We start from the raw sequence: 16944 nt of genomic DNA, 5'->3' as shown, positions 1-16944 counted from the left end.
TTGAAATGCAAACCTGCCTTTCAATGCAAATGCTGCGAGAGGTTGGGCCCAATAAAAGCCTGTGGGCAGGGAGGTGCCTGGCCCCAGGACAGGCTCCCCAAGGCGCCCAGGTGAGTGGTGGCGAAGGAGGGGCGGCCGCCTCCCCGCCAAACCCAAGCGGCCGCAGTCGCGGCTCGGCGGCGCAGCATGAGCGGGACGGCCCGGGAAGATGTATGTAGGATATCTTGTGGATAAGGACACCAACATGTATCCCAGCCCGGTCCGGCACCCCAGCCTCAACCTCAACCCCCAGAACTACGTGCCGGGGCCACCGCAGTACTCGGACTTCGCCAGCTACCACCATGTGCCGGGGATTAACAACGACCTGCACCACGGGCAGCCGGCAGCTGCCTGGGGCTCTCCCTACACCCCTGCCAAGGAGGACTGGCATTCCTATGGGGCCGCTGCGACGCCTTCCACCGCCAGCCCGGGGCAGTTTGGATTCAGCCCCCCAGATTTTAACCCCATTCAGCCTCCGGGCTCTGGACTCCTGCCTCCACCCATCAGCAGCTCGGTCCCCCAGCTCTCCCCCAATGCCCAGAGACGCACCCCGTACGAGTGGATGAGGCGCAGCATTCCCAGCACCAGCAACAACGGTAAGGAAACCCCCAGTCCTGCACCCCTGCGCCATCCCCAGAGCAGAGGATCCCTGAGCTTGGATTTCTGCAGGGCCGGATCCTGCTCTGTGGCTCTCCCTGTACAGGGACTGCCAGGAGGACAGCAAGTTTGGCCTGCCCTTGGCATGACACCCAGTCCCCAAAGAGCAGGGGACCCTGCCAGCGAGGTGGCAGCAGCTGAGGACGGGCAGGGAGGGTGCTGTCCTTCCACACTCACAGCTGGGCTTACATGGCGGGGCAGTCCTTTTCCCCAGCCGGTGCCGGGTAGGATGGGCAGAACCAGAGACCCCTAGGACCCTGAGGGGGTGTTGGATGGGGGGGTGTCAAAAGTGGCGGGGTGAGTGTGTGGGGCTGTGGCTGTACATGAGAGCGTGAGCTGGCTGTGGGACAGCCCGTGCAGGGTGCCTAAAGCTGTGTGCGTGTGCAGGGAAGGAGCTGTGTGCAGCCATGCTGTGTGCGTGTGCACAAGGTGCATTCAGGGAGGTGCTGCAGGCTCTGTGCGAGCGTGCGGGGCACCACGGGCAGTGTGTGTGTGCAGGCAGTGTCACCCGCTGTGCCTGGGGGAGGTGACGTGCTCCGAGTGTGTGTGCAGGGCGCTGTGTGAGGACGGTGTCGCGCACGGTGTGTGCGAGGGGCACCGTGCGTGTGCAGAGAGTGTCTTGGGGACAGTGCCACGTGGAGGGTGGCTGTGGGTGCTGCAGGTGCACGGCTGGTGGGTGCTCGGCTCTGCAGGAAAGGGTGCCCTGGTTCCTGGGATTATCTCCGGCCTGGGCACCGAGTGGTCGTGCTGTCCCCAGGGTTCTGTCCCCGCTGAACTCCTGACCTGGGGGAAGCGTCTGGGTGACCCCAGCCCCCTACCCTCCCTGCTGCCCACTTCAAAGGCGGTGGGCAGATCCCCCTTGGGGCCAGCCCAAATTGACAAGGACTTCTCTTTGTCATGGAGATGGTGGCCGGCTCCTCTGGCAGCGAGGTGAGGTGCGGGCCCTTTGTCCTGACCTACCCCCCACCCTTTCATCTTCCCAGCCTGGACCCTTCCCAGCGGGACCCACGGGGCTTGCCTGAACCTGCTATCCCTCTCCCTCTCCTGTGCCATGAGCTCCTCAGAGCACTGCTGGGGCCAAACTCACTACAGGAGTCGCTGTGGGCATCTCTAGGGAGCGAGTTTGCTTTGAGTTACTGCTGTCCCATATCCTTGGAATTAGGGCCAGGGCTCCCTGTTTGTAGTGTCTCAGGTTTTTGGCTTGTTTTCGGTTCTGCCCTGCATTCCCAGTGGGCAGGGCCCACGTAAGGGTCTTCTTCAGATGTGCTTGGGGTCTTCCAGCATGGAAAACACCTACTCATATTCCCAGAATCTGTGTGGCAGGGATGGGGACCAGTGTCTGCAGTGGAGCAGGCAGAATATCTCAATGAATGGAAAAAAGCCCAGCCCCAGTCTGGAAAGAGGAGGGAGAGGCAGGCTGGTATTTCCTGTCTCGTTTTAAGCGCTGAATGTAACTATTTAGGAAAAATGCTTCCCCCCAGATGCAGTGATGGAGACCCACAGGCATGCCAGGGCTGAGGGCTTCCCTCTGCCCGGGGTGGAAAGGGAAATGTGAGGAAAAGGCCCCCGCAGCCCTACCCTGCAGCTGGGACCCTGCCACTTCTGCAGGGTTTGTAGGTCTGAACATCTTGATTTCTTCTGAGGAGAGAGGTGGGAGGGAAAATGAGTGGGGAAGGAAAGCCATCAGCACACCTCTCCTCTGGATCAAGGCCATGGGTTTACACCCAGCAGTGGGGCCGAGATAAAACAGGGGCTTGAAAGTGCCTCTGATTGAGTTAGACGACAATTGAGTTGATTGAATTCTGGAAAAATATCATTAGTTGCTTAGTTTGTATCTCCTAGATCAAAGACATACAAAAGAACAAATAAATCAGCTTTGTTCCTCTCACGCACAGAGGAGCTGCCCCAGCCCCACCACAGCGATGTGGGGGTGAAAGGCCCTTCCTTGGGGTGCTTTCCTTGGGATGGATGACCAGTAAGCTCCTTTTCTAAGTCACCCACAGATTAAGGACCTGTCCTTGCACCTCTGCTGGGTCCAAGCCCAATGCTTCTGGTGCCAAGCAACTGCAGGATTTTGCTGTGGTGGGACCATGAGCTGGGAAATGGTGGGATGCTGTTGGGGTTTTCCAGTGCTGCCCTTTAAATAAAAGTCTTCATGAAGCTTGAAAGAGAGTAGGGCAGAGATGGGTTTGACATAGATAAGGGTGAAGCTCTTAGATGAATCATTTTATTGAAATCAATAAACTGGGCTTTAATCCGTCTGGATTGATAAACTCCCCATCTCACCACTGTGGGAATAGGAAATGAATACACGGAGATTTTTCCTATAAATATCAACAGTTTCATTGTGAATGCTGTAAATCGTAATACTTCAGAGGGTTGTAAATTAATGTTCCCTTTCTGTCTTGTCTAGTATAAACAGCTCCTGGCCATAGTTTGAAAGCTTTTGGGGAAGAGCTGCGTGGTAGTAAAATAAAATGTTGTGCAGGGAATATGAGTGTGTCAGGCACTTCTGCAAATGTGATCCAGAGCTTGAGAAAAATCAATGAGAAATCTCCCAGTGACTCACTGAAGAGTCAGGCTTTACAGGGGGATGATTTTATGTCCCTGTTGCTACATTCATGCGTGCTTCACTTGGCTGAGCTGAGATAACCCAGCAGCAGAAGGGATTGCAACTCCAGTCACCAGGAATTGGGAGCTAAAGGGAACTGAGCTGGAAGATGTCCCCGGGCCTCATTTCTCTCTCCAATGTCACCTCCTTTTCTGCCCATAAAATCTTCACTAGCAGCATGTCAGAGCCTCATGCTTCCTCCTTATTCACAATTATTTGCAAACTTCCCTGTGAATTGCACCCAGGGTTTATAAAAAGCTCAGGAAGGTGGCTGGAAGAGGGGCTGGCTGAACTTTGAAATTCACTCTCTGCTCGTTAGTCATGCAAATCCTCAGATACTGCCTTGGGTCTGGCTTTTAGGTCACTAATTGAGCAGGGGCCACAGTGCTAAATAGTGCAAGTGAAAGTGCAATTGGAGCATCCCTTGTGGAGGCAAATGTGCTCAGGGCTTTGTGTGGTACCACTGCCCATGGTGCCCAGGCAGGTTTTGGGGTGATGGAGAGCAAGCAGTGATGCTCGGAGCATGTGGTGATTTGCTGGGTGTGCAGTTTTCCAGCTCATTTTTACTATTTCTAGGTCAGTTTTCCAGCTCTGTTTATTTTCCTAGTGGGGCCCATGAACACTGGGGGAAAGAGTAAAAAACCCAATAATGAGACAGAAACATTTCCCCTGGACTGCTGGGGTTCACCCTGTGCTTGGTATGTTTTGGGATGATGGTGCTGGCTGGAGGACAGTGCATTTCCCTGGTCAGTCCCTGCATGGGGAGCCTCTCTTTAGGACATGCTCATTCCCTGTGAGACCCTTTGCTCCACCGGGACACTCGCGAGGTGTGTGTCAGGCCCCATCAGTCTTTTCCCCTTGAATTATTAACCCACAACCTGCTCCTGGCCCCAGCTGGGGTTTGTTGACTGCTTAGCCTGCTGGCCAAGGTACAGGCCTCTCAAACTTTCCTAGAATTGACTTTCCTTGAACAAAAAAGGCTTCTCTGGAGCACTGGCAGTACCTACGTGATGGGCTTGGCTGGCTAATACCCTGGGATTAGCAGAGGGACACTTTAAACCTCTGGCCAATGACAGATGTTTCCTATAGGGGACCCTTCAAGGACGCCCACTCTGGTGCTGTTAGCTTTCTGATTGCTTGGATAAGGGGCTGGATCCTTCCCCCACACTGCCCCATGGCAAGGATGGGCCAAACCCTGTGGGGCTGCAAAGGGGGAGAGGAGTCCTGATGTCCAGATGGGACCCCCACTGCCTCACTGTTCTCCTCCCCCCACTGCAGATGAACTTCATCCAGGTGGCAGGTTGGGATGAGCTGGATCAGGGCTGGAGTGAGGTGATGTTCTGAATGGGGTTGTGTCCACCCCACACGTGCCAGCAGCCCATGTGTCACCCCGGCGCTCCCCGTCCTCCCGCGCTGCTGTGGCCTTTGACCCAGCACAGGAGCCAGGCTGGCGGCACTCAGCTCAGTGCTCATAAAACATGGGAACAACTGAAGGAATCTGCCAGTTGCCAAAATAAAGGATTGAGTCACTGCAGGGCTGGGAAAGACTTGCCCCAACAGCCAGCTTCAGGCTGCTGCCCCCGGGGCTGACTGGCCTCTGGTCGTGTTGTCCATGTCAAAGAACATGGGGCTGTCATGGGGAATCACCAGCTCACTACAAACACCAGGCACCTGCTCTTCATGCCCTTGGGGTTTGCACCTCCTGGGAAGGGTGTCCTCACCAGTGGGCATGGGCGTGGGTGTGGGTGCAGCTCTGTCCCTGTCACACTGTGCCAGCTGTGCAAAACCCAACCAGGGTGAGCCTGTGCTCCTGTGCACCGGTCTGCACTCTCCAAATCCAGCTCTTTGACCAGGTTTCTGCCCCTGCCTGGCAGCAGGGCTGCCCTGCTTGACTGTGCCGGCTCTGCCAGTTCCACAAGCCCCGGGCATGCCTTCTCCAGCCACACACTTGCACTTAGAGCAAAGCTTTTTTGGGAACACAGAGCTTGATCCTCAGTGAGCAGGGGACCAGAAAGCCATTGGGTCATGCAGCACAGTTTGGCAAGTGAAATGTTTCCAGTGCTCTCCATACCAAGCTGCACCAGGTTTTATTGCTACTGGGTGCACATGGGAGATTTGCAGTTTGCTCTGAAGCCTTTGGCACCAGGAAGAAATCCCCAGGTTGTGTGAGATGAACTGCCATGGAGAGAGCTACTCTTGGTGTAGGAGCATTGCTGGGCTCCCTGGAGAGGCCTGCAGTGCCCTGCAGCACAGATGAGTCCTGCCTCAACCCTGATGTCTGAAATGCCCATTTTTACAACCCAGAGTAGAGATGGGGGAGTTTTGGCAGGGTCCATTCAGTGAGGATTCATCCAGCATTCCCTCCCTCCCTCCACAGCACTGAGACATTAAATATGTACAGAGAGGATGTGTGGTTCCTCTCACCCAGTTTTTGACACCCAGCCGTTGTCTAAATCCAGTGTATTCTGGCAGAGGAATGATGTCAGGCAGGGATCTCGGGAAGGATTGCCCTACAGAGGGGGTCGTTTCTCACTGGCAGTGATGAAATGAGCCACATGGCTCCGGTCCTTCGCCCCGCGTCAGTCGTCCCATCCATCACTCCTCTGCTTCCTGCGGCAGAGGAAAAATAGCTGAGGATATTGAAGTATGCAAGGGAAGGGGAAAGCTTGTGAAAACCATGAGCTGCTGGTTCCCAGCACTCAGGGAGTGTGAGGGGCTCGGGTTTATCCCCCCCTCCCAGGCCACAGAGGAGCGTGGGTGTTTGGAGTGGCTGCTGTACCTGGAGGGGAAAGGAGGGGAAAAAATGAGTGTGGGGAAGGGAGCATCAGAGGATCGCCCTTGCCACCACCAGTTCAGACTTTGGGGTTCCTATTTCCAGTCGGTTTAGGGATGGTGAAATGATCCAGGCTGTCTGTCCCGAGCCTCAGCATCACCTCTGTGCAGTGAGGCTCCCATCATCGCTGCTCGGCAGAGGGAGCATCGACCCCTCTGCACACAGGCAGCTGGAGCACATCTGGCTGCCAGATGAGGGTGGCTCCAGCCAGCCTGGAGGCTCGTGAGCTTTAGGAGCCGACCCCAGCCCTTTCCTGGGCCTGGGGTGTCTGTCATGGGGTATTGCTCTGCTGGCTGTCCTCAATTTTGTGGGGGTGTGAAGGGCATTTCCCCCCATGAGCTGGAGAAGGACTGGGGATTAAACTGTCCAGGGACTCCCATGGCTCTCACCCTGGGACTCCACTCTGGTTTGCAACTGCCTGTGTGCCTGTTTCTCCAGCCATAACATTGCCTAAAGCTCTGCCAGGCGTGAGGGAAGTTTTCCTTGATCCTTTCCCAGGGGAGAAATGCCAAATCTTGATAGAACACTGATTCCTCTGGGATGGGAGGATTTTACCCTCTTTGCAAGCAGATGCTGCTCATTCAGAATGGAGCAGCTTTATCGTGGAGAGGAAGCACCCACATGGAGGGGACAGCCTTGCACCGTCTTGCTGCACTTTACCTCCAGTGTGGACCTGTTCTTTCCCAGGTGCTCCCTGGTGACAGGACTTTCACACCCGATGTTTTTCAGCATTGTAATATTTTAATGCCATCAGAGAGTGTGGGACCAGCTCCCCAGTACAGAGAGATGGGCAGACAAGGCTGTACAGACAGAGCCAGTGTGGGGCCAGAGCACCACCAGGCAGGTGGGACCAGGCAGGATGGCTCTGGGAGCACAAGGAGCCAGCACAGAGTGAGGCATGAGTCCTGCTGAGGCAGCCTGGCAGCAGTGCCTCCATCACCCCTGCCAGCACCTCCTCTACAAGGCAACATCCAACGTGTCCCCAGGCCTTGGGAACATCTGCTGTGGGGTGCAACAGCCGTCACCACTGTGGGCTCTCATCTCAGTGGCTCCAGCCAGCAGGTCAGGGCTGCCATACCCCAGCTTCCCAGATCAGAGCCCTGATGGCTGCACAGCAGCTTCCCACAGAGCCAGAGTTTGGGGCTGTGGTAATTTTGAGCTGCTTTGACCTGTGAAATAGAGACTTTTAGAAAAGCGCTGCAGTTTATGCTCCTGGCTGCTGGCAGCTGTGCTGCTCCTGCTGTGGCTGGGAGAAATGTGTCCCGTGGATGGGGATCCTCCATTGGGAGCTCGGTGGATCCCCTCGTAACATGCCAGCTTTTGCTCCTTTGCTATTTTCCACCTCCACCCAAGGTGCCACTGCCACCCCACAGTCTCTTTCCTCCCTGGTTTGAACCAGCCCCTTCCCAGCTGTTCTTAGAGCTGCTCAGCACCAGCCTCACAATGCCCATATTCTCAATCTGTTAGGGTTTTCGGGGCACATTTTTTTACTTAAAGCCATCCTTTGGGCAGGCCAGGACTGGAGATGGTGAAATACCCCCTTCCTGGCAGCCTCCACTGTGGCTGTGAGGGAGAGAGCTTAGGATGGTGGGCACAGGATCTAGTTTGATTTTCCCTTACCCTGCCAGGCTCCTGATCCAGCCCAGGGCAGGAGCTCTGGCATCCCTGTCTCGGGGCAGGGTTGCTGAGGAGAGTGAATCCAGGCTGGGGTCAGGACTCCATCCCCCCTGTGTGTGTGCGTGCACACTCGGGAGCGCGTCCCTTGGGGTTTGCACAGCACATTAAAGCTATTCCCTTATCTAATCGTGGCTCAGGTGAGTGCTATTAGGGTTATACATTAACAGTAGTAACGATACCCTCTCCCCACGCAGTCATTGGCCCTGCCTTGATCCCAAAGCCGAAACCATTCCCACTGGCCCCACGGATGGCTCCATTTGCCTGTCCAAGCAGTTCCTGTGCCTGGTCTTTCAGGGACAAGCAGGAGGGGCTGTAAATGCATAGCAGGGTTGGAAGGAGCTAACGACTGTGCTAAGAGACACCACTGGCACCCCCTCTGCATCCCATCCACACTCCCTCCTGGGGCAGCATCCCCAGCTCCAGGTTATCCCAGCCATGGGACAGCCTGTTCCAGCGTTGCCAGGCCTGGCTGGAAATGCCTGGTTCCATCCCTCTGTTTGGCCATAGGCACAAGGGCTCCCCGTAAGTAACCGGATTGGCTTGTCCCAAATTTCCTCTTTCTTTTCACAGAGCCATAAAAAGTCTCCAGGAGAGAGTTAAGTGTAACCCAGCATTCATATTCAAGGTAGTTGAATTATTCATTGTCAATAGTATTTCTTGCAAATCCTTTTCTTTTCCTTGTGAATCACCCACAGTACATCCCTGAATTCAGCAAACATCTGAAACCAGCAATTAGTGGAGGTGAATAACTTTCCATCTCTGGCTTGGTCGTCAGCCCTCTGTTTGGAGTCTTTCTTACCTGATACTGAGCAGCAAGTGATGATATTGATACTGCTGTTGAGCCTGGTGCCCAGCTCACCCAGCGATGGCTCTGCCAGCCCTGAGGCAAAGCACAGCCTCCATCCAGGATGAAGGATGAAGAGGGAATAACAAAGAACAGGGTGTGATGGATCTATTTACAGCTGCAGCAGGAAATAATAATTCCTACTGAAATTCATGGCATATGTGGTATTCACAAACCGCCTTATTTCTTTAGTCTTTTTTTTTTTTTACTGTATCTGTCAACTCCTTCACTTTCCAGGTGTTCCTTTTTTCCAAACAGTACTATTCAAATAACAACATTGCAAGTAAAACCATTTTAAAGTTATTATCTCTTTAGAGAGGTTTTTGCTTTCAGATTAAAAAAAAAAAAAAAAACCCAAAACAGAAAAAAAGATAAATCTATGAGGAAAAAAAAACCTGCAGGAGCCCCTGAGCCTGGAGCAGCCAGAGGGAGCCCAGTTTCTCACAGAGCTGTTAAACCTCACATAAATCTCCACCAGAGCATCTGGTTTATTCTGTAACTTCTTGGGAATTGCTGTGTTTGCAGATTCAGCACAGGTCCCTCCTGGGCTGGGGTGCAGAAGTTCTTTTCATGCTGGTGAACCCTTCCCCTGCAGGGTGGTGAGAGGCAGCAGTGACCCTGGGATGGACGGGGGCCCTGTAGGAGAGAGAGGGCATGGTGCAGATCCTGCGTGGGCTGGGTGCCCCTGGCATCGCTGCAGCCCAGCAGAGTCTCCCAGGGGCAGTTTTGTTTGGAGCTGTCATAGCTGACGTGTGACAAGTAGGAGACAAGTGCCTGGCAAAGCTGCCACAGACCCCTTGCACATGGAATCTCTGCGTTTCAGCCCTGTCCCAACAGATATTCCACACACACCTTGCTCAATCAAATTAACCTTTTTTTACCCTTTCTTAACCCACAGGGTCACTCTGTGTGGTCAGAGGCAGGTTTGACCTGGCGGTGGTGAGGAAGGATTAGGTGTTCACTTCCAACAAGCCCTGGGATGAGCTGGGCTCCCCACTCTCTGAAACAGTCACTGAATTCATCCCATCCTTCAATTACAAGTTAGTGGCTGAAGTCCAGCCCTGGTGCTGGAACTCTGGTTCTATTCCTGGTTGTGTTGCAGCCTTGCTGGGCTCCTTCCCTATTCCATGGATCACTGGGGAGCCTCAGTGCTTCTTGGGGACTGTGCTGGGACCCTCAGCCATCACCCTGCTCATGCTGTGCTGAGCCTGTACCACCACCACCAACAGCAATGGCAGGAGGACACAGACAGTAGCATAGTGATGGAAATTGGGTGCTAACTTCAATTGAGTGACTGCTGCTTGTGTGCCTGGGAGTGCCAGCATCCAGTCCCTGCAGGGTGAGGTGCCTTCTTTGCCCATCCCAGGTCCTGCTTGCTCCCACTCGTGCTTCCACACTTGGTTTGCTCAGTGATGCCATGAGCTGGATCTTTGTGGCTCCTGCTTATTCAGTAGAAAACCAGCTGCTTTCTTCCATCCCATGTGGTGCTGCAAGCCCCTCTCCCACCTGCAGTGGATGTGGGTTGTCCTGTCTTCAACTCTCACATTTAAGTTTCAGCATAAGGAGTGGCTTAGGAAGGTCTCCATCTCCTTGCAACGTGAGAGCAGGAGAGAGACACTGTCAAAAATAAAACTGAGCTAGTCCACAAACAGATTTGCAGCCTGAAGGTTGGGGTTTTGCTCTGTGGATGTTCTCTGATGTCTTATTAGGGTGTCTAGAGCCCAGTTTTTGTCTGGACTGCCTAAACTCCTGCTTCCACCAGGACGGTGTCAGAATTTAATTGTATTGCTGAGTCTGCCCAGTGTCCAACTGATTTGGCCCAAATGGGTGGATGTGCAAAGGACTCATTAGGGAGAATGGATGAACAGGATGGCAGGCACACAAAGATCCCCTTTCCTGGCAGAACCAGGCTGCATTATGGGGGTTATGTAAGTTGCTGAATCACCAGAAATCCCTTTCTGCACATCTGCAGCAGTGGTGTGCAGTATCTTGTCCATGCTGATACACCCAGGGCAGCCCCAGGAAAATCCATGGAGCTGTTCTGAGCTTGCTCCCACTCCTTCCCACAGCAGCACTGCTCTCAGCATCAGAAATTCAGGAGAATATGGGCAAACACGTCTGCCAGGCAAACAAATGGCCAGGTATCATCCCTCTCGACTCCCTGGAACAGGATTTTGTAATTTTGGGTGGAGAAGCAAATATTCACAGCTGTGTTTATTCCCTGCCTATGGGCTCTTCTGCAGAGAAAAACACCAGGAACTTGTGAGCAAACTGCCGGGCATGGGCATCCTCCCTCAGAGAGCCACCTGCCCCCCACGGCCCAGGCAGAGTTCCACAGCTCACCCTGTGTCCCTGTGGAATAACAAAGGACCTTTGACTGTATTTTGCTGCTAGAAAGCAGCAGGTGCTGTTTGCAGACCCATGGGATGTGCATCTGTGGGTGCTGATGGCCCCAAGCTCTGTCCATATCTGGAGGGACCAAGGAGAGATTCAGGCTGGCTTTGGCCGAACACCCCTGGCCCATTGAGCCAGTCCCCAGGAGTGCTTAGGGCTTTCTCCAGTGCATCTTTAAAGACTGCACCAAAAGCACTGCTCTCTGTCTTAGCTCAGTACAGGGAGAAGGAGAATAGCCCTCTTGGAGGCAGAGAAATGTGCTCATTCCAAGGTTTTCTGCCCTTCCACTGTTCTGATCCATGCACATTCAAGTGATGGCACCTTGGCTTTGGGCCTCCTAGCGAAGAGCTGGGCTTTCCTTAGCTGAGCCAGGCAGCCTCTCCTCTGCCCACTGCAGGACCTGCAGCTCTGCTCCTCTCAGGGACCGTGTGTCATGACACAGGGGATGTATGGTCCATTTTCCCGGGGCACATCTAAATCCATCCTACTCTTTCTACCGAGCAATTCCACCAAAGCCCAGGTACTTCCCAACAAGAAGAAACATCCTGATGCTAAACAGGAAGGATGTTAAAGCCAGTAGGAGCCTCCTGACTGTCTTTCCCACTGGTCCCCAGGGCATTGCATGCTTCTCCTGAGGTGGCTGTGTGTCTCCTCTGTGCCCTTGGGGATGCTCCCTCCCTTCCACTGCTCCCCTTCTTCCCCCCTTTGCTCACCCCTATCTGCTCTCTCTGCCAGGCAAGACCAGGACAAAAGACAAGTACCGGGTGGTGTACACGGACCACCAGCGCCTGGAGCTGGAGAAGGAGTTTCACTACAGCCGCTACATCACCATCCGCCGCAAGGCCGAGCTGGCCGCGGCCCTCGGGCTGACCGAACGGCAGGTCAGTGCTGCAGAGTCCTGGGAAAACCACATCCCGGGTGGAGATGGGGATGGGGAAGAGCCCAAGCCCCACCTTGCTCCACAGACATCCTTTCCAAATTTTGGGATGCCCTCCCTGCCCCATGGGGACTGAGGGTTGTCATCCTTGCCTGAGTCCATCCTCATCTTTGCATTGCCGTCTTTTCCTTTCTGCAGGTGAAAATCTGGTTTCAGAATCGGAGGGCGAAGGAGAGGAAGGTGAACAAGAAGAAGCTGCAGCAGCAGAGCCAGCCCACCAGCACCACCACGCCCACCCCACCAGCTGTCAGCACACTGGGACCCATCGGAGGCCTCTGCAGCAGCAATGCCCCCAGCCTCGTCTCCTCATCTCCACTGACGATCAAGGAAGAATTCATGCCTTAACCCTCTTCACCAGCTACAGATCCCAAGAGAAAAGCACTATGCAGCAGAGCCCCGCCAGCCCATGTGCTCTGAAGGGTGACAGCCCCTTCCCAAAGACATGACTGTCCCTGGCTGAACCGATGGGGCAGACAGCAAGGCTGGGCCAGGTGGCACTGGGACCTTCCCAAGGGACTGGTGGGCTCTCCCCTGTGTAAAAAAACATGGGTTAGGTACTGCTCTCCCATAGGAACCACACACCAGTTTGGTCTCTGGTCTTTGTAGCCCACAGCAAAGTCCTGATGTCAGCAGAAGGAAGGGGGTGATAGTGGAGGAGGGCTTTCCTGTGGTGCTCCAGGTGCTTCCTTTGGTGCTCCTGGCAATCCAGCTGCCTGGTGCTTTTGGGCAGTTCGAACAAGACTGAAGTAGAAAAAAGACCTGGCTGGACTCAAGGCAAAATGGATTTCTGCTGAGCTGGTCTTCCGGGAAGTGGGGTGAGGAGGGCAGAGCAAGTTGGGCTCTGGGAACCAGGCAAGACCCTCAGCTGTGGGACGTGACATGGGAGCCCTTCAAACCACAGTGATGGTGGCAAGCTGGAGCGTGTCCTTGACAAGAGTACCTGAACATCCCCGCCCTTGTCCCCAGTGACCCTGGCAGTGCCCAATCCTGCATCCTCAGCTCTGCCCCTGCAGCCACGCAGAGCCACGTGCCCCTGCAGCCCTGGTTCCCCTGGCTGTGCCATGGCAAGGTGGCACTGCAGGCATCCTCCCCCTAGAGCACAGGGAGAGGGTAGAAGGGAGCCCAGCATAGGCACAGTGGGGGCAGACCACCCTGCTGAGCCCTTCCATGGGGAAGGGAAGGAGAACGGAAGGTTTGCCATCGAGACAGGGTCCAAGAACAAGCCCTGGGCTGTCCAGAAGGGCCAACACCAGGAGAGATTTGGGTGCTATTCCAAGGGAGCACAGTAACTGCAGGTACCAGGAGCTGCTGCCAGGTGGGCAGGGGCCTCCTCAGGCATGCAAGAAATGACTGGCATGTGGCCTGGTGTTAGGTGATGGAGAGGTGGTTTTCAGAAAGACAGAGAAGCAATTCTTTTCCTATTTTCTTTAAAACTACAGATTAGAGGACTACAGATTTTGTCCTCCCTTTCTCCCTGCTCCTCCATGCACTGCACTCCCTCTCACCCACTGTGTTCCCTAGGCCACTTAGCTAAACCCCATCCATTCCTGCTGGTGAACTGCAGCTGAGGAGTCCCTTCATCCTGCTGAGTCTTGACCTTTGTATAGGCCCAGGTTAACATACAGCCCAGTTTCAGCAACCCCAAAGGCCAGTGGGGCACAGCTAGGGCACAGCTGGGACACAGGAGGGTCTGTGGCTCCTGCTCAGGGCTGCACCAAGTGCTCCTTGGCTGTGGCTTCTGAAAACCAAGACAGGGATGAGGGAGCATGAGCTTTGCATGGTGGCTTGTGTGACCTTTCTCAGCATTTTCTCTCTAAGCTCTGGGAAGATGGAGCAGCAGACACGTCCCTGCTGCCTGAAGAGCACCCAGACAAACCCTCACACCCCACCTGACACTGCTTGTGCTTCGCATGCCTTGGCTACACCATCCACTGCCAGCCCCCACCACTCCCAGCCCCCAGAACACAGAGTCCCCAGGTGTGCTGTGGCTTTTACAAGTCCCTGTTATCCCACTGTGTCCACTGCTCTGCTCCAGCCCTCAAAGGCTTTGGGTCTCCCTCCTGCCGGTGACACTTCCCACGGCCTCTGTTACCAGGTGCGCTCGGTGATGAGGACAAATGTTTGCGTCGACTCAGGACATCAGCTCGGTTTTTGTGTATATAAGGCAGAACTGGTTTTCCTTTTTATTTTTTAGGCATCAGTGAAAATAAAAACAAGCAGGGATCCTGTGTGACACAGGTTTGTTGCTGTCATTCCTGGCCTGTGGTGCTGTGGCTCCGAGGTCACGCTGGCGCCGATGCCCCTGGGCGCAGCCAGGGTTGGGAAGGGCATCTTGAGGCAGCAGCCTTGTCCTTGTAGCACACGGTGTGCCTGTCCCACAGGGGCACTGCTGGCACTGGCATGGCTCATATCATGGCATGGCGCTGCCACGTCTCATTCCTTCGGCACCAAGAGGGATGGCAGTACTGGATGATCTGATGGCTGCAAACTCACAGCACTGGAGACAGAGGGGGAGAGGGTGAGGCTGTGGTTGGGCTGGCAGAGGCCAAAGAACAAGGCCAGCTGCCCACGGATGTGGCTGCCTCCCATTGGTGCCTCCTGGTCTCTAATCTCATTTTATGGCTTTCGATGGGCTGAATATCCTCCTTGTCCAAGATGAATAAACAGAGAATGAGGATATGAGATAGTGCCTGGGACAGCTGGCATCGGTGCCTGACACTTTTCCCTCTCCATCCCATCGGTGTTCCCCTCGTCTAGCAGGGCACTGAGCAAGGGGCTGCCCTCAAATGCCTGCCCCAAATGGCTCCTCCAGCCACAAAACTCCTCCCTGTGCCAAGCATTGTCTGGGATGTCCTGAGGTGCCAGGGCAGGGCAGCTGGCTTTGGAGGGACACCTGAAGCAGGATAAAGTCCTCGTGGGTGGAGGAGATGGAGGAGTGGGAACAGGATGAGGTGGCATTGCTGAGAGAGGGACAGAGCAAAGGGTTTGTTCCTGAAATTGCAACAGAGGCTGCACCTACTGCTGCACCTACTGCTGTACCCCGGTGACCCCGCACTCACCAGCACGGTGCCAGGCTGCCCATGGCACAGGAGAACCACCTCACTGCACCCCTGTAAGGAAACGTGGGGAATCAGGAACTAAAACAGGCAGGGGGAGGCAAAGGCAATGGAGCTGGTGCCATATAGGGAAGGGAGGAGACTGGATTAGCCACCTGCCTTAAGAGCTGGGATGGACTGGGGAAACTGGGGCTGCTTCTGTGTGCAGACTCCAGCATGGTCCCCATGGTGGGGGCTCCCCCACACTCGTCATCCTCCCTCAGTGGGTTTTGGCTCCCTTTAACGTCCAATTTTGTCTTTGCCACATGGGAGACCAGCTGTGGGATCCTGCCCCGGCAGGGGATGGGGTGATGGCAGCCCAGCACTGTGCATCGCTATTGTCTGCATGGGGGGAGCCTGCAGACAACAGTGGGGAGGGGAACAGAGCCCTGGTGGGCACAAAATGTGCATCTCCCAAATTCACCTGCGGTGTTGGGTGGCCTGCAGGGAGACGAGGGACTGGGACAGAGGGAAGATGCTCCACCGCCCGCCCAGAGAGGCTGCGGGTGCCGTTGACAGGATGAAATTCCAACTGATACCCTAATCTGGCGCCTGCCTGTTTGCACAGCAGGGTAAAAGTCCAGGGAGCCGTGGGCTGTGCCCTTGGGTCCCTGCCACCCGTGTGTGCACAGGGAGCCAGCGCTGGCGGGAAGAGGCAATAAATGCACCCACACACCCAGGCACCCCTTCCCCCTACACACACACACGCCCCTTGACCGGGTGACGAAATGCATCTGCTGCGTTCCCCCTCCCATGTCCTCCCCTGCGCCCTGCATCTGCCGTTTGGGCAGGGATGGGTGAACCATGCAGGGCCCTCCCTGTGCCAGGAAAGGGGCACCATGTCCCCACCAGCTTTGGAACTTGTGGTTCAAACCTCCTGGACACGTGTCCCCTTGACGGTTTCTCCCCTGGCAGGTGACGAACACCTGTTTTTAGCACCTGCAGCAGCTGCCTCCTAAGTGACACATCCCACATGGAACCTGGCCCTTCTGGGGATAGCCTGCCCTCATAGCCAGGGGTCCCTGGGGGCTGTCCTCTACGAGTTCCCACTGTTTCTCCCTGCTCCTCCCTCTGCACTTTCCATCAGCTCCCACTGCCCAGCTTTACCCGTCCTTGGAGGAATCTTGAAACCATCATTAAAATAAGGCCACGCACAGCAGGTGGCTGAGCACACCCGGCCTGCCAGCAGCCTGCAGCATGGCACACTTCCCAGCAGTGACTAACCAGAGCACCGCTGCCTTGTCGCCTTCCTCGTGTCTGCGGCGCAGATCTGGGCACGGTCCCATCCCGCTGCCAGCCACCTTCTCGCCTCTTCCCAGGCGGCTGCCACCCGGATGTGTGTGGGCTGACCAGGCAGGGTGGGCAAGGGTGTTTCCCCAGCCTGTGTTCTGCCCTCTCCTTGCCCTCCAGTGTCACAAAGAGCTGACAGTGCCAGTGTCTGTCGGTGCTGCACTGGGATGGAGGATGTGTGTTGTGCTTTGGCCTATGAGAAGGGAAGGGTTTACTGGGTGTCCCAGGGGTGGCTCAGAGGTGTGGAGTGGGAGAAAACAAAACTTGCTATAAAATGCTTGCAAGCCCTGTGTGTGCTACCTAGTGCCAGCCCCCTGGGGATCAGGGCATGGGGATAGTTGCACACACTCCTGTCCTCGTCTCCTGGGGTTTTTGGGGTCCCTAGATTGCACTGCTCCTTCTGGCTCTTACTGCCTCTGGTGTGTGCTGTTCCATGAAGTGCATTTCTTGCCAGCTCCAGGGTAATGCAAGACTTGGTCCAGCCCTGCAATGCTAAGCTGGGACATCCCAGGTGGCTGGGGTGGGACATTTACTCCCTGGTGGTCCCAGGCAATGAAGAGCTGATGG

The 16944-nt window shown here is 55.2% G+C and overlaps 1 protein-coding gene across 1 annotated transcript; it reads left to right on the top strand.

Moving 5' to 3' along the window:
- Nucleotides 1-208: 208 nt before the first annotated feature.
- Nucleotides 209-12337, top strand: CDX1 (caudal type homeobox 1; the record flags this gene model as incomplete). The annotated part of the gene is made up of 3 exons (XM_082291208.1): nt 209-635; nt 11791-11936; nt 12131-12337. The coding sequence occupies 3 exons, from the start codon at nt 209-211 to the stop codon at nt 12335-12337; spliced, it is 780 nt and encodes a 259-aa protein (XP_082147334.1).
- Nucleotides 12338-16944: the final 4607 nt, after the last annotated feature.

Source organism: Coloeus monedula, assembly GCF_965178545.1.
Source record: "Coloeus monedula genome assembly, chromosome: 15".
In the NCBI taxonomy this organism is placed as follows: Eukaryota; Metazoa; Chordata; class Aves; order Passeriformes; family Corvidae; genus Coloeus; species Coloeus monedula.
The sequence above is the reverse complement of the archived record's forward strand: the minus strand, read 5'-3'. Positions and strand labels throughout refer to the sequence as shown.